The sequence below is a fragment of the Neopsephotus bourkii genome, unplaced genomic scaffold (assembly GCF_033783945.1).
Source record: "Neopsephotus bourkii isolate Nb327-2 ecotype Australia unplaced genomic scaffold, CSIRO-AGI_Nbou_v1 NB_1630, whole genome shotgun sequence".
Lineage (NCBI taxonomy): Eukaryota > Metazoa > Chordata > Aves > Psittaciformes > Psittacidae > Neopsephotus > Neopsephotus bourkii.
In genome coordinates, this window is record NW_026902105.1 from 11,583,897 (window position 1) to 11,601,590 (window position 17,694).

The 17,694-nt window shown below is 42.6% G+C and overlaps 1 protein-coding gene across 1 annotated transcript in view; it reads left to right on the forward strand.

Annotated features, from left to right (window-relative positions):
• The first annotated feature begins 1,408 nt into the window (after positions 1–1,408).
• FER1L6 (fer-1 like family member 6) overlaps positions 1,409–17,694 on the forward strand; it is a 55,733-nt gene continuing 39,447 nt past the window's right edge. The window contains exons 1-11 of the mRNA XM_061373540.1: positions 1,409–1,519; positions 2,627–2,762; positions 5,322–5,448; positions 6,072–6,126; positions 6,220–6,351; positions 7,082–7,144; positions 10,987–11,065; positions 12,248–12,404; positions 14,442–14,628; positions 16,155–16,347; positions 17,247–17,596. Of these exons, the coding sequence (XP_061229524.1) occupies positions 1,409–1,519; positions 2,627–2,762; positions 5,322–5,448; positions 6,072–6,126; positions 6,220–6,351; positions 7,082–7,144; positions 10,987–11,065; positions 12,248–12,404; positions 14,442–14,628; positions 16,155–16,347; positions 17,247–17,596 (1,590 nt within the window). The remainder of the gene's footprint in view (positions 1,520–2,626; positions 2,763–5,321; positions 5,449–6,071; positions 6,127–6,219; positions 6,352–7,081; positions 7,145–10,986; positions 11,066–12,247; positions 12,405–14,441; positions 14,629–16,154; positions 16,348–17,246; positions 17,597–17,694) is intronic.

The following is a 17,694-nucleotide window of genomic DNA, read 5'->3' on the forward strand; positions in this document are numbered from 1 at the left end:
TGCTCCTCATTAGAGTTAATAGCACAAACTTCTATTCTAGCAGCAGAGGTTGATTCTCCCTCTGAAATAAGCAGCATATTTGTTTCCTTGGAAAAGCTGTGGTATGAAATCGTGCCCACAGAGAGCTCCTCTTGAATCAGTGTGACCAATAATTAGGAAAATAGCACAAAGCAACACACTAACAACAGTGGAAATTTGTGTGGGATGTAGTGAATGTTTCAGCTCCCCAAATGGGGTGAAATTATATCTTCAAAATATAAAAAGAGGTAATTGCAACGTTTAAAAATGAAAGGTTTCAGGTACTCTGAAATGTTCAAAATGAAAGGGACCAATTAGTCTGCAAACAGAGCCCCTTATTTCACTGCTATATAATACAAAATCTGAGCTATGTTGATTTCAGCAAGGAGGTAAGATCTGCGACAATGGAGTTTACATTTTCACCCTCAAATAAAGCCAAGCGATTCATCTGCAATGACTCTGGGCTTCTGATATAAATCAGGTTGGTCTCATTAATTCAAATGAAAAGTCCACAGGCTTTTATTTAATGAAAATAGCCTCTCAAGCTCAGTTTGGTTCTACTGATTTCTTGTCTTTTTTATTTAGCTAGGTAGTTAACTTTGGTTTTGTTTTAAGCTGAGGCACTCAAAGCCATTATCTCCCACTCCTATTCCAAGCACTGTCCAGTTTACCATTAAATAAGAACTTCTGTGTATGTTTCCTCCATTATTGTGGCTGTTTCACCAGACCTTGATCAGCAGCAAGAAAAGACATGCTGACTCCAAGGGTCATTATTAAACATTGGTTCAAGCCTCTAAAACCTTCAGAAACCTGGAAAAATTGAACTGCCACACTCCAGTGCTCAGAGATTTCATTTACACTCCTCAAGCCCTTTTGGAATGATGAACCATGCAGCTTAAAACCACACACTTTGTAAAGGGATGGAAGATAAGAAAACTGTGAAGATAAACAAAAAGCAGCCAGTCCTTTCCCCAGGTGTAAGGATGCAACTGTGCTTAACTGCCCACTTTAATCTCTCAGGAAGGCAATTGCAGGACAGCCGGCTGCTTCCCACCCCTTCTCCAAAATCTTGGGTGGAAAGGCGCCTTCCGTGCACAGCTCTGGTGCAGAAAATGGTGTTTCTGTTCCACATTGCCAAGAATGGATGCTCTGTTGAGCCCTGCTTATGGGCAAAGGAGAGAAGTCTCATCTTATTCCCACAGCTTTCCTCTCTGCAGTGTATCAGCTCCTGCCTCAACTCCAGAGCATGGCAAAGCAGAAGTTGGAGCAGTAGGTCGGGTGTGAATTGGAGACTGTTAAAGTTAGTCTTGTAATCAGATCTGTTTTCCACTTGCAAAACTTAGAACAGCGTTGGTGTCCTAGTGCATGACTGGTGTTTGTGGACCCTGACATGGAGGCAAAGAAAGAGTTTGGTGGATTGAGGCAACTGGCAACTAAGGAAGGTCTGCTGGCTATGGAAGGAAATAGGAGACCCTTTGTGGAGGGGAAAATGCTGAATGATGTTTGTAGAGATATTTCCTTTTGCCCCCCTCTTTAAAACCAGCTCCACAAAGCACAACAGCTCTTTTTCCCTACTTACAGAATAGCTGAAGTACCAGTAAAAGAGTAAATAGGGAAAGGGACAACCAGCACAGACCTGAACAACCTAACACTGTCATTGCTGTTATAAGCACTGGGAGAAGTACTTTATCTTAGCTCAGCAGCTGTGCTGCCTCCTGCCTTGGGGCCATGGGGAGTTTTGCCACCTGTTTGTTAAGAAGCAAGAGTTCACCATGTGTCCTTGCTGAGTGTCTTGACATGTTTTATCTGTGATGGCAACCAGGCAGGGACCAGGCTTCTCTTGCCTGCATCTTGCCCTACAAACGCATCTCATTCCTGGATGACTATAGTAGGTTCCTGGCAAGAACCTGTGGCTAAAACTGAGTGGAACTGGAGGAGTAAGGAAGCCTTAATGAAGCTATAGAGCCACCTTAGCCAGGCATGATCTGAAAAATGAACTCACCAAGCTTTAGCTGGGTTGGTTAGTTTTAAGCTGGATCAATTCCCCAGTCCAGTATAGGAAGAAGTGTGAGGCAGAAAAGCCCCACACTAGCTGGGGTTGGTGCTGGATTTAAGCATCTCTATAACACAGCTTGAGCACAGCTTGAGGAGAAACCCTTGTTCTGGCCAGCTCATGGATTTGCTGTTGGAAACGGGTGAGAGCTAACTAAATAAATGGCAAAAACTGTTGTAATGTATGTGCCACTGATACAGTGGGTATCCTCACCAAGTAAGTTTATGCAAACACCTTTATGTTTCTCTTAATTCACTGGAAAACTGCTTTTCATCTGGAACCTGTAGTTTATGAGAAGCTTTTATCTTTGGTCTTGTCACAGGCATAAGATTTAGGTGTGGGACGTCATTAGATTCAAAACTTAGTTCAAATTTCCTGGTTTTGCCTCTTGTCTTGGTTTGAAAAAAATGGCCAAATGTTCAGAATAAACAAAAATGGATGAAACATAAAATCAACATTTTCTCTTGTTTGCTTTCAATAGAAGTCAGAATATAACGATTTTGCTTGGAAATCAGAGCTCCCTCAAACAGCTTCTTGAGTTAAATTAGAGTTCAGCACAGAAAAAGGCTTGAAGATACACTGATTGCTTCATTTTACTTTTTCAGAAAGGGGCTCTTTGCCGGCATGAAGCTGAAGAAGAAGAAGAAAAAAGGCGAGAAAGGGTTGACTATTGCAAACAAAGATGCACTGGGTAAGGCCTCATAAATCAACATTGCAACTGGGAAGAGCAGGGGGGGGATTATATTATATCTAATTTCACGTGAACTCATTTGAATTATGTCTTAGGGCTTAGTATTGATAAAAAGGGCAGTAAACTCTTTGACACTCCTGAGTAAACAGAGAGCTAGATCTTTCTGCATTACCTGTTTCCTTAAGTACACCTTCAGATTCTGTGAGTTCAGAGCACTGTATTTGGTAAAAGTAAAACAGAAATGTCAGTCTGACTCTTACCATAGAGAGATTACATGCTTTTGAAAGGTTTTCTTTCTATTCTAGAGGTAGATAATACATTAATTAAACAGGGGAAGTTTAGGTAGATATAAGGAAAAAGTTCTTTACTGTGAGGGTGGTGAGGCAGTGGAAAGGGCTGCCCGAAGAAGTGGTGAATGCTCCATCCATGTCAGTGTTCAAGGCCAGGTTGCACAGAGCATTGGGTGACATGGTCTGATGTGAGGTGTCCCTGTCCATGGCTGGGGGGGGGTGGAACTTGATAATCTTAAGGTCCTTTTCAACCGAAACCATTCTGTGATTCTATGATTACAGGTGTATAATTTCTCCAAAACATCTTCTTCTTCTAGAAAACGTAAGAACACAACCTGAGTATGCTCTGATGGCTGGATGGGCTGTCTCAGTAAAGCTGTCACCTTCGTTTAGTAGCAATTCTCCTCTTAAATGTAGAGCAGCTATTTTATTTTCTTTTTTAACTTTAATAATTATATTTTTAATTAATTGGACACATCCATAAGACATGCAGAGTCTCCTATTTCTTTCCCTAACAGACCATTACTTTTCAAGCTAAGGACACATTTCCTGCACATCCTACCACTACCATTCTCCTATCACCACAGTCCTGCCATTCACAAAAACTGGTAGTTCAGCCACAACAAAGACTTCACCATTTGTAGTTTTATTTTGCAGTCAGTGATGGATTTTGAAAACATGGACTATTGTGTGTTTAATGCAGCCTGTGAATTACAGTGTTGTAATAAACCAGCCATGTGCGTCTTGACTCATTCTTAGGCAGAAACAGGAACACATATTTGTGCCATGAACATTATTTACCTAAGAACAATGGTCCTTACAGCAAGGGGTTTGGGCTTTTGGAACAGAGGAAACTAAAGTCCATTGAACTTCTTGCTAATTACAGATATGTTGGAGTTTTTTTTATCTTCTGCTCTGTGAAATATGCCATGTTCTACAAGATAGACTGTACTATAATTTGCTTCAAGTTTTCCATGTAAGCATTCAGATATCTCTTTATTTCATATGATTCTGTTTGAATCAATGGATAAATTGGAGTCCTTCTGCTGTACCTTCCTCTATTTTATTAATGTCTTTACTGCTGATGTTTGCAACTAGCAAAAATACAGCAAACACCAGTTGTTTCTTGTCTTCACTGGGATTTGGGCTTAGGAGGTCTATTGGGGGGATATGTATTAGGGGAATGTTGTCACTGAACCATTTGCATTTTCTGTTCCTGGATTCATACAAGGGGAATAATTCCTGCTGGTTTGTTATGCACAAACATATATATGGTTATTGAGGGGAAAAAAGGATAGTGATTCAGATTGCAAAATGTCAGGGAAATAGAGATGTAAAGGGAAAAAAGCGTGGTAGAGTTTACATCTCAACAGAAACAACATGGAACTCACATGGTGATGCCTGTCCCCCAGCTGGTGGGAAGTTTCATCTGATTTATCCTCAAAGCAAACAAAACAGACTACTACAAGCCTATAATCAAACAGCATGCACTAGAGTAAACAGGATATGGAGGGTAGTCATAGGAACTTGATGCTACACATGCAAAACCATAGGCAGACGCCTTTGCCTCAAGGACTGAAAATTATGCAATGCCTAGATGGATACAGAGACAAATTCATCTTCCCTGTGTTCCATGGAGGCTGGGGAAGAGCCATTGGGGCAGTTGAGGAGCATATATGTTGTGTGAGATTGCTAGTGGTGTAACTTTCATGGAGGTGGTTCATTCCTGGCTGCCTTGCAACACAAGCAAAGGTTGTGTCTGTCTGTGCCTGCCTGGTGGTTTTCCTCAGAGTAGGGGCTTGTGGAAGCCAGCTGAAAACCAACGTTCAGACCTGGTAAGAGCTGCCCAAATGAGTTTTACTGTACATGGATAGTCCTTTGCTACTGTCATCAGTTTCTAGACACCCCTCAAGTGACCATACCTTTGCAAAGAGACAAGGAAACATCACAACCCTTAGTTTAGTTTTGTAGTGGGAGCACAGTGCCATGAATGCTTGTAGAAAATGCACTTGTGTTTCTTTTCATTTTATGCAAGGTTACCATAGGGTATTGTTGGGCAATTTATCTTTACTGTTGCAGGCACAACTTGGCAGCTTCTAGGCCAGAAATAACTGATACACAATACAAACCACTACTGTATCACTATTTGTGATACCCAAATAATTAAACCTTCAGTTCATGCTGATGAATTCACTGCTGTGCTTCAAGTTAGCTTTTTCCTAGTAGAAATCAGAGGTAGTTTTGATTTCTTGATTGTTTTCTTCATCAGGTGATCATGGTGAAAGTGCAAATCTTCAACATGGCACTCTTGGAAGACAAGAAGAGGGAGAGGAAGACCTAATGAACAGCGATGCCTTGTCCAATGTTTTTGGATCCCTAAGCCCAAAGAGGAAAAGGTGATCCCTTGTGTACCTTACTTAACATCCTCCTAAACACCATTTTCATCCTTCTTAGGGATGACGTTGCCCTAGGATAATACATCTGCTGACAGAAAATCCATTTGCTGACAGCACTCTTCCCTGCACTCCTCCTCTCACATGACAGAGTGGGATGTACCTGTCAGCAAAATAGAATCGGTTCAAGACAGATCATCACTATATGCTATCCAGTGCAGGGAGAGATTGAAATGTATGCTGAGAGTGCCTCTACTGTGCTTATAATGAACTCTGTTAATGAAAATGATCCAAAGGGGACAGCAATCTCCATACCCAAGAGCTTGTGTAGTTGTTCTTTTCATACAGGGAAGGAATAGAGTCAAGTTTAATAGGATCAGCAAGTGAAATCCTTCCCATATATGGCAGATAGCTGCACTGGTCTGTGGATGCAAAACATTTTCCTATTACCAAGTATACAAGAAAGACAGAGATGATCTCTGCTGATAAAATCAAGCATAATATTTCTCAGCAAAGCTACCTGCCATAAACAATGCTTGCTTAGTGATGAAAAGTCCTACCAACACATGTCCAAGTACCAGCTCTTGCCTAGAAGTGCCTAATGACTTGTTCTGTCATTTAAACAGGGCAAAGCTGACGGCCAGAATTCATGAAGAGGAGATGAAATCCCAGAACTACCAGGTGAGCAGGATGATGGCCCTTATGTGCCTGTGGCATCCCCAGGCAGGCTGGACCTGAGCCCTGGAGTTTGTGTGGTGTCCTTGTGCCCCACAGATTGCCATCACCATCATCGAGGCCAGACAGCTGGTGGGTGAGAACATTGACCCTGTGGTGATCATCGAGATAGGTGATGAGAAGAAGCAAACAACAGTAAAGGAAGGCACAAATGCCCCTTTCTACAATGAGGTAGGTGCTTTCTTTTGGAGAAGTCACTTTCTTCAATGGCTCTGGGTGGCCTCCACCACTGATAGCTCAAAATGTGATGAACTAAATTTGTGGCACCCTACTGTCTGAGCAGGGAGGTCCTTCCAGGAGAAGTTTGAATTTCAAGCTCAGCTAGAACCAGCAATAGCTCCCTTGGGTTTAACTTTATTTGCTCTTTTTCTTCTCAAGCACTGTTCATCCCCTTCCCAGCACCATCCACTGCGTCCTGTCCTACTACCACTGCCTCTGCGTTTTTTCAATTGATCCATTAGGGAGCTTTGTCAAAAAGTCCCCCTCCCCCTGCAAACCTGTTTTCTTTTACCATTTCACTGTTTCAGTCTTTCCTTGACATGTGTTGGTCCCAGCTGGTGATAAATGAGACCAATACAGTTGCCCAAGCCAACCTTTGTGCTTTCTTCTGCCTTCGGTGCCTTTTGGCAATACTTTCTGATGCAGGACGAGGGCCACAGGCATTAGTGAAGGGCAGTGCTGTGCAGCCATGCAAGGAGGAAAGTAGAAAACAAATCTGGGCCACAGCAGACATGATCCAGGGAGCAAGGAAAGGGTTTTGCTTTGTGCATCACTGCCTTCCCAGTACACCGAGTGTCTCACGGGGGCTTTGTGCAATAACCCCAAAAGCTAAACCACGATGCTGACTGCGCTGGCCACCAGCACAAGGACAATGCTGATCTGCTGTCCCCTTTCCCTGCAGTACTTTGTGTTTGATTTCGTTGGACCGCAAGTGTTCCTGTTCGACAAAATAATCAACATCTCTGTAAGTACTTCAGAAAGCTTAGCACAGTAAGTAAAGGTCATTGTTGTCTGTGTGAGAAAGAGGAGGAAAAGCAGCTGGCAATGATTTGTAGAAACATTACCTGTAAAGGAATATTAAGTGTGCATTTTCAGGGGCATTCATTGCTGGGTTGGCAATCTGCAAGCTACAATGTGAAAATTCAGCTTAGTTAACCCTTGCCACCATTGTCTTCATCACTCTAATTTTCAAACTGCCACTTATTTCAAATGATTGAGTTGAAGCTTGTGGCTTGCCTCAGTTCCTCAGACAACAACTGTTTCTAACTAAACTGTCCAGGTGCCTTATCCTCAACTGGCTATAAGCATGGAGAGTGGGCTCCATGTGGCCAGTGCCGTACACCACTGCTCACCGTAAGTCCTGGTAAAGCTACATGACATCTCAGCCCATATGGGAGACATACATGCTCTTGGACTTGCGGCATTAGATAATGATTTGTAGTTTGGAAGGCCAAGTCTATGGAGCCATGCTAATTATCTCACCTAAGGCTCATCACCACATTTAGCAAAGCTGCTAAGGAGTTAAGGATGATGTCAAGAGATTCTGGACAGTGCTGTATTTTTATTATTCAGAAATATCACAAGCTGTGCCTTTCATGAGCCGTTTTCTTTGCATTTCTACTGCCAGAAGTCCTGCCGCTTGGCCAGAGAAATGAGCAGTGAGTTTTTGCCCCAGGAAAGGTTCTTTTTCCCTGAAGTACTTTGTCCATTTCAAAGGAGTACACCAGGAAGGGGTCTATGCTGGCTGTGCTTGACAGAGACAGGCAGTGGTCAGGAGCTATAGCAAAGCTCTGTGCAAAACCTCTTAGGGATGTTCATTGTGTACCTTCTTTGCTGAGGCACTAAGAAAACAACTTTCTGCAGCTACAGAAATGAAACCTGTTCATTTACACATGGACAGCTGAACAACGTGAATTCATACCTGCATAAGGTGTCTGCAGATCTGACATTCAGGTATCCCTGAAGGCAGAGTTTAAAACAAGCTGACAACGGCCCATCTTTTGCATGAGAGTGGGCATCATCTCATTGTTATGACTTATATCACAGAGTATGGCCCTGTATGTGTTTCTGACATGGTTTGTATCAGCACAGTACAGAGGAGCCAGCTCTTGTGAGCTACTGCTGCCTGGGGATGTATAGTTATATTTCTTCAAGATCCGGCCAGTCTTTCCAATCTCAAATTCATTTGACAAGGATTCCAGATATCCACTGGTGGTGGGAGGAGTGCCAGCTTCCTGAACATGATGGGGGTGTGGGGAAATGTGTTATGATTACCTGCTGTAAATCTGCATAGCTTCATCAGGCTCAGCAAATGTATTTGATTTACAGCTGGTGAAGGTGTAGCACTAAGAAATTAAAAGTCATCTAGCCAAAAAGCTACTTTAAAAACCCCAACAAAGTAACCTAGTGCAATGCTTATGTATGCCGCTTTAAACAGAGATTCATTACTTTGCAACTTCATTTTGGAGAATGCAATATATCAGGGGAATAGAAACAAATAGAGGAAATATTTGTGTGTTTGGAGTGGAGAAAACCCTGAGGGGTGGAAAGTTTTCCAGCACTTGCTTAACAATCTCACCTAAGGAGAAACAAAGATTGGCAGCCTCCATTACCAGCAATTGCTCATGCACCGAATTTGCTTAATCTATGAAGATGAACTCACCTGCATGTGGAAGCTCAAGGAAAATAAAATAGATTAGTGCTGTTGTCCATTAGTGCAGCAGTTAGTCGAGCTGCATCCAAACCCTGCATTTGAGGGGAAAATGAGATTTTCAGTTTCTCAGCACCTGGTAATTAATCGATTTTTTTTCTTCATTTATATCTTCCACTTCATTCCAGCAGTCTTGTAGTAATGCCACATTAAAACTGAGATGATGCCATTTTCATGCTAAACCTGTATCTCCAGTACTGAAATACTCCCAGTTTCACACTGTGCCAGCTTGTCCTCATTAAGAGAATCTGAAGAAAATACTCTGGTCATCTATGGAGTCAATCAAGTGTAAAAATACACAAACCTTTAATTAGATACAATGTAGATGTGATGCTCCCTCTCTAAGAAGACAAGAGGTGTTTGCTGTAAGCTTCATGCTCACCTGCTTTGTTAAAGTAGAGAAAATATGATTAAAAAAAATTACTAGGAAAGATGCAGAGCATTTAATAGAAGCAGTGAGTTATTTCTTCTGTGCTTAAAAGCAATGTGTACTACAGGGAATAGAAACCCTCAGTGTTTCAGTGGGAACAGTGAGCATTTACCCAAGGGCACCACATTCTAATCCAGCCTCATAGGAGTGACGATCTGGTGCTAAGATGGGACCTGGCGTCATTAGGGATTGAGGAAAAGCAGCACCAGTGCATGAAGCATTGGCTTCACACTGACTGCTCTCCCACATGCATGTTGCTTAATTTTTAAGCTTTAATAGTAAAGCAAATAAACCGGCTCCTTTGCCCACTCTTGATTTTTAAGCCCTAGAAACTCTTTCCATGTTGAAGTGAGGAATCACCAGGGGCAACTGAGTGTGTTCCCTAAATCACAGGGGCACAGTGACCCCAGGCTTTTGATGGGGAATGATGTTATGTTGCGAAGAGAAACCTGAGTTTTCTGGTAGAGCTTGATGAAGGTGTCAGTGATCTTTATGACTCCATGATCTTAAAGGTCTTTTCCAACCTATCTGATTCTATGATTCTGTGTATGTCTCCTCGTCTTGAAAAATGCACACAATGAAGTCACATGAAAAATGGAGTGCAAAACCGTGGAAGTCTTGTATCCCCAGAAAAGATGCACAGGTCCAAAGCCAGGGTATGATGTCTTCCAAACTCTTAAAATGCCCTCAGAAGCTTGGTTGCTCAGCTCCAGCATTTAGATGGACCTTCCGTGGATGTGAGTGAGTCTCATGGGCTTAGTTTCTTTTTGCAGTTTAGCCAAGGTGCTAGAGACAATTCAGCGTCCTTTCAGGAGCTTTCCCACAGCCAAGAAACAGGTTTCAATCTTTCAAGCTGTTCTGAAACCAGATCAGATGTATTTATTGATTTATTGAGAAATACAGTTTCAGAGCCAGTCTTTCCTTAGAAGGTGTTGTTAGACTCTGCCTTGTCTGTAAAGTGAAGCACATGCATGTATTTGAAAACCAGGCACAGAAGTAATTAGAGTCAGGAATCATGACATAGGAAAATTATTAATTAAATTTGAATTGAATTAAATTAAATTCATTACTTAGCAGGAAGGATAAGGAGACAGGCTCGCTGGGGCCTGCTTGCTTTCTCGTTTACATCTATATGACTTCTTTGATTTTATTACTATTGTGGGGGATAAATCAGAATGAAGTCTTTTATGTGCACATTGAAATTGCAAAGAAACGCTCAGCTCTTTCTCTTCTGGGTGTGCTCTGTTCTTATGGCAGTTCAGCTATTGCACAGAAAGCGATAAGATTTCTGCAGCCTAGCTTGAAACCATTTATGCCCCACGTGCTTATATTAATTATGATTTATTTATAACTGCCAGGATAAGTAATATAACTGCATCTGCTCTGAAGACACATCCATTTGATTCCTGCTGTGTATAATCCTGGGACCTGGAATGAACCTGTCTGGTTCCACCTGGATGCAACTATGTTGGCTTCTAAATTAGCATAATATGGGGTAAAGGATAGATTTCAAATGCTTGCTGTATCTTCTGTGGCTATGTACACCTGGTTTTGGATGGTGCTGGAAGTTGCTGCTTATTACCTCTGAACTCAGTGGGATCTTTGGATTGCTCTTTCTATGCTGACTGAGAAGAACAAGCATCTTTAACCAGCCTTTTTCTGACAGGTTATGCACAATAAACTGATCGGGAGCATGCTGATAGGCTCCTTCAAAGTAGACGTGGGGACGGTGTATGGTCAGCCAGGTAAGTGGTGAATTTTTTGCCTTTTTTGTCATTAAATGAGAGGTGAGGCAGGGAAGAAGAGGAGAGGGAGGTGTGCTGCTTTTCCTCTTAGATGATTGTAGTTTATGCCAATGGATAACTGCAAGGTTTTTGGAAGGGTTGCTTTCCTGTTTGAGTACCAGAGTATCAGCCAGATTTTTGGCAAAAAGTTCAACACTGAAAACACCTTGACAAGTGGGAAGCACTTACGAAGGATGGCTTTTCTTTAGGGGGTCAGAGTGGGCAGCTGAGTGTTCCACAAAACCTAATTCCATTTGTTCATTACAGAGCATCCAAAGCTCTGCTGCATGTGTTGGATTGGAAGGGGTGGAGGGAATGAGAGCTGGATTGAGTGTGGAAGAATGGTTAGGAGAGCATGAGACGAGAAGAGGAGCAATGAGAGAGAGAAGATAACAAAAAGGTGACCATGATCCATTTTCAGAACTGTCCGGTGCCTGAAATTTGAAGCTAAGAAAAGATCACCTACCCTGGTTTTGGCCTTTTTTTTACAACCATCCAAACCCCATTCATCTTTCTCTCTTTCACAATTGCTCAGGACCTTGTATCTTCTCAGTCTTGGGGAATGAACATATTTAGGCCACTTGTTATAGATGTCACACAGTTACGCAAAAGGTAGAGTCATTCAGGACACCCTCTCTTCAGGGCTCCTGCAAGGGTCAGTAGAGAGAAACAGCTTGACTGAAGTGAGCAGTCTGCTTCTTCCTTTGATGGCTGTCCACCCTCCTTCCTCCCTTTCTCAGCTGGCTGCCAATGTTATGCCTGGCCACAGGTCTCAGCAAGGGTTTTGCTAACAGATTTCCAGAGACCTTCAATCAGTTCTTATCAATAAGTTGGCCTTTACTCACAAAGCCTTAATTCAGCTGCTGAAATCTCACCCAACCTTCCACTGGTCTTTAGTCACTGACGTCGATAAACATTGATAAAAGTGAGCTTGTTCCTGATGAGCTCTAGATCAAGCCTTTGTTTGCCTTTTTGGTCACACAACAGTTTGAACCCTCTAGATGTGCCTGGTAAACAAGTGTGCTTCAGCTTGATCCTTCTGAAAGCACAGATGTTTGCAGTGCCCTTTCTGGGAGTGGAGAGGAGAAGTATTTGCAATTTTAGCATTCTCTATTTGAGTGTTTAAGTTTGTCCATCTTACAGGTCATCAGTTTTGTGACAAGTGGGCACTTCTCACAGACCCTGCTGACATTAGGACAGGAGCCAAGGGGTACCTGAAGTGTGACATCAGTGTGACCGGGAAAGGTGATGCAATACAAGCTATGCAGAAAACAGCTGATACTGAGGAGCAGATTGAAAAGTATGACAATATTTTCCTTTTTACTGCTCTCTTCTTTACTAAGTGTTCATTGCTAGTTGCAGGGGGTTTGGACTAGATGATCTTTGAAAGTCTTTTCCAACCCAAACTATTCTGATTCAGTAAGAGTCCTCTACCTTCTTTTTAGTCCTTTCCTCACTAACTTAGGGTTACTAGCAGGATAATATTGTATACCTGGATGTTCTGATGTACTCAGTGAGAGTTTTTGTAATCCTCTCAACTAAAATGAAGGACATGTTAGGGTCACATCTCTGCAGCTGATAAGGCTGACCGTGCTCAGTGGATAAGTGCCAGGTTATCACTGACAGAAGGTTCCTTTATCTGAAACAAGTAAAATATTTCTGAAATATTTCTGAAGAGCAGCGAAGTAAGACAAAGAAATAAATTCATAGAATCATAGAATAGTTAGGGTTGGAAAGGACCTTAAGATCATCAAGTTCCAACCCCCCTGCCATGGGCAGGGACACCTCACACAAAACCATGTCACCCAAGGCTTTGTATAACCTGGCCTCGAACATTGCCAGGCATGGAGCATTCACAGCTTCCCTGGGCAACCCTTTCCAGTGCCTCACCACCCTAACAGGAAAGAATTTCCTCCTTATATTCAATCTAAACTTCCCCGGTTTAAGTTTTAACCCATTACCCCTTGTCCTATCACTAGAGTCCCTAATGAAGAGTCCCAACCCAGCATCCCTATAGGCCCCCTTCAGATACTGGAAGGCCTTCACACAGCCTTCTCCAGCCTGAACAGCCCCAACTTTCTCAGCCTATCTTCATACGGGAGGTGCTCCAGTCCCCTGATCATCCTCGTGGCCCTCCTCTGGACTTGTTCCAACAGTTCCATGTCCTTTTTATGTTGAGGACACCAGAACTGCACACAATACTCCAAGTGAGGTCTCATAAGAGCAGAGTAGAGGGGCAGGATCACCTCCTTCGACCTGCTGGTCACGCTCCTTTTGATGCAGCCCAGGATACAGTTGGCTTTCTGGGCTGCAAGCTCAAACTGGAGCTGGTTCATGTTCACTTTCTCATTGAGCAGCACCCCCAAGTCCTTCTCCACAGGGCTGCTCTGAATCTCTCTTTGCCCAACCTGTAGCTGTGCCTGGGATTGCTCCAACCCAGGTGTAGGACCTTGCACTTGGCATGGTTAAACTTGATGAGGTTGGCATCAGCCCACCTCACAAGCTTGTCAAGGTCCCTCTGGATGGCATTCCTTCCCTCCAGCGTATCAACTGAACCACACAGCTTGGTGTCATTGGCAAACATGCTGAGGGCGCACTCAATCCCACTGTCCGAGGAATGAGGAAAAGCTATTCCTTCTCTGTCAGATGTGTGTTCATGGATTCTTTCCATATCCTTAGATACACCCAAGGGTATTAGCATTCTCCTTGTAAAATACAGAACTTTAAGGTTGTAAAGTATGCTGCCAGCATACTTTAAATTTTACAGGAGTAATGTTTCTGGTCTGTACTGACTTACTGGATCATGTTCACAGAGTGTCACCAAGACACAGAGTGCAGCATGTGATCTACAAGGAAAGGTGTGAATGGGGTATGGTGATGGTTTCTTGAGCCTTAAGAAGAGGAGGTTCTGGTGTATTCTGTATGAAGAGTGCAGAGCCAGACCCTATTCAGAGGAGCACAGCAGAAAGATGAGAGGCATTGGATGCAAGCTAGAACAAGGGAATTTCAGAACAGAACTTTATTTATTTTTATCATGACTGTGATCAAATGGGGAGTCTCCATCCTTGGAGATATTCAGAATTTACTGGACAGGTTCCTGAGGAATCTGGCCTAACTGGGCCTGGTTCTAGATCACGGACAAGTTTGCTGAGTGATGCTGTATCATTTTCTCATGGTAACCAGAAAATGTTTAGTGTAGATGCAGAAAGAAATTCATGCACCTTTTTGTATCTTCTCAGGATGCAAGCTAACTTGAGATAACAATTTTGTTGGAAAAAACCATCATTTCACTGTCTTAGTTTTCAATGTTCAGGAAATGGCTTCTTTATTCTTTCAGAAACCTCTTGATCCCCAAAGGTTTTCCATCTGAAAGACCATGGGCCAGATTTTATGTGAGAATCTACAAAGCAGAAGGACTTCCGAAGATGAACTCTAGCATCATGGCCAATGTCACCAAAGCATTCATAGGAGACAGTAAGGACCTTGTGGATCCCTATGTGGTGGTCATGTTTGCAGGTCAAATGGTAATTGGGAACTTCTTGATCACAAATGCAGACTTTCTTTCCCATTAGCTGTGCTACAGCAGGTGATTATGCTGATGTCCTTCAACTTGTAGTTTCATAGATTAAGTAATACGAATGTTTCTGACATCAGAAAGAAATCTGTCAGTTCTTAAATTATGCATGAACAAAGCGATGGAAACATTTAATGCCAGTTCATCCAATACCAGCCTCACAGCAGTAGGTTAGATTAAGGCAGCAGGAGGGGAAAGAGAATTTTGTAGATCTGTTACTTAAACATCAGGTTACAAGAGAGCAGATTACGTAGTGTGGTATTAGGTAAGTGGTTCTGGTCTACCTAGAGTGAAAAAAAGTATATGCAGTCTGGATTTTAGGGTAGTGTATTGATTTCTGAATTATTCTTCTGTAATTCAGGACTCTTGCAGCTTTTCTGTGGGTAACAGAAGAGGAAGCATTTGATTAGTCTCTGTCTCAGTGTTGCCTGGTTTCATTGCTCCTGAGGTCCTTTGAAACCAAACATGGTGCTACAGAGAGCTGCTGAGAGGGGCGTTCTGACTTTGATGGAAAAGGAACACAGAGGAGCTCCAGAGGCCTGGTTCCTCTAGGCTACATCCATTAAACACCATGGCAGGGAGCTTGTCTTGATTCTTGGCTTAAATAAGAATCAAACTGGAAACAATTTTAAGCCAGCAATACTTCCTGTGTGCAAGGAAGTCTAAAGAAGAACTCCAGTTAGTCCTTTACAGATGTTTCAGGCATGAGAACAAGGCAGTTGGTGCTGAAAATGTGCTTTGTTGTAAATCCAAATTGCAGAATATTCCATCTCCAACTAGTATGTATTAAAATGGTCAGATACATGCAGCTATCTTAGGTTTAATAGAGGGCTGAAGAAGACACAAAAATAAGTCACTAATGTGGGTTTGCACCCTGGTGTGTAAAATATGGGTTTAGAGTTCCAGTTCTCCCCACCAAATGTGAAGGTAAAATATGGTGATATGGGTCTGCCATCTCCTTCAGGCTACAAGAAATAACACCGGTTTCTACCTCCCTGGGACACAGGCATATGCCCAGAATGGGAGCCACAATAATCATATTTTATACTAGATAAATTGCCTCATTTAAGGTATTTCCATTAGAACATGCAGCCTGGCAGCTGTAATGAATTTAATCTTTTATGAGGCAAACTGTGCTACATTACCATTACCCAGGTATTTCAAAAGCCATTTGAAGATGTGCAGTTTGCAGCAGAAATGCCAAAGTCTGGCTTCACGGATGTGCTTTGTGCACAAGGGCCCTATTCCCGCCTCTGCTGTGTGCAAGTGAGAATTCTTCAGACATAATGTGGTCTTTTACTAGCAATGAATGGGAAAGTAAACAAGCTGATAGAAAAGCTGAAGTACTTTCAAGATAGGGTATTTGTGCTTTAAAAATGACTGGAGAGCTATTGCTAAGTGCAGTTTGTGCTATACTCGTTGCCATTCTCCAGAGTCTGATCCCTCTGGGGTTAAGTTTGCTGGACTTCATTTCAGGGTCGGACAACAGTGCAAAAGAACTGTGCAGATCCAGTATGGCACGAACAGATTATCTTTAAGGAAATGTTTCCTCCACTCTGCCGAAGAGTCAAAATCCAGGTCTGGGATGAAGGCAGCATGAATGATGTGGCCTTAGCCACCCACTTCATTGACCTGAAGAAAATATCAAATGAACAAGATGGTGACAAAGGTAAAGGGGAAAATGTTCCAGAATATGCCCTAAAGAAAAATCTACTTACCTGGAATCTGGGCATGGCTAATCCCATTTTAGAAATGCCCAGAGCTCAAGCAAACATCCATAGTTTTTGTTGGTTCTGAGAAACCTTCTCTTGCTTAATTTGAAGTTATGTTACATTGTGCTCTACCACTGGTCTACCACTGACTTTCTTGTTACAGGGCTGCTGCATAATTTGGTACTTTCTTTGTGACTGTGGCAATAGTCTAGTCTTTTATGGATGACTGATGTACATTTATAGATTGTGTGGGTTTCTGTCAGTCAGTGAAAGCCCGAAGTGCAAATCACGGGTATATTAGGCCTGTGGTTTTGATCTACCCAGTAAGAGCAAAGTGTTTAGGTAAGGCTCAGTTGGGTGTTATCACAGCCCAAGGAGGAACATGGTCAGTTACCACAGCTCAGCAAAGTAACTCCATAATTTGGCAATTTGAATGTGTATCTGAGCCCTTAATCAGAAAATAAAAGATAAATCTTATAAATTGGGTAGTGACATGGGCTTGGGAAGAGTTTTGGCATGGTGACAAAGTCCCCATTCTGCTTTCGTCATGTCTCAACCCTCAGTTTATGGGAGCAAGCTCTTTTTACAAGAGATGCAAATGCCCCAGCACTTCTGGTATGAACACCTTCTGAGAAAGAGCTCCATCCTGGCAGAGTCCCAGGGACTCTGGGACAGGGCTCCTTGGGGCCTAAGAATTGCCCTCCAAAAGAGTTCTCTATATGAGGTGGTCCTCACCTGCATAGAAATTGGTCTATGTTTGGCTTTTGATGTGCAAGAGGCAAGATTTCTTGGAGCAGACAATAAGGAGTGCATGTAACCCCTAACAGAAATGCCATAAAAGGTACTTTATCTCCAGGGTTTTTACCTACTTTTGGGCCTGCCTGGATCAATCTGTATGGTTCACCCAGGAACCACAGCCTCATAGATGACCACCAGGAGCTTAACGAAGGTTTTGGAGAAGGGGTCTCCTTTAGGGGACGTCTCTTCATTCAGATTGCTGTGGAGATACTTTCAGGAGGAGCCCGTGAGTCGAAATTTTCAAGTATTATCAAGGATATCAAATTGCCATCTAAAGATAAAGACTTCAAAGCGCCCAAAGGAAAGGACAAAACTGAGAAAGCAGGAGAGGATCGCAAGTCAGCTTCTCCTTCAGATAAGATGAACTCAACTGAAGTGGAAGTCGAGCCATTTGATGTGCTTTCAGAGGTTGGTATGAGAGAGAAGGTTGATTGACATGTGGCTGTGAACCTCCAAGGGTGGCACTGATGTGTGTATTTGGATTCAGGTCATGTAATACTGCTTTT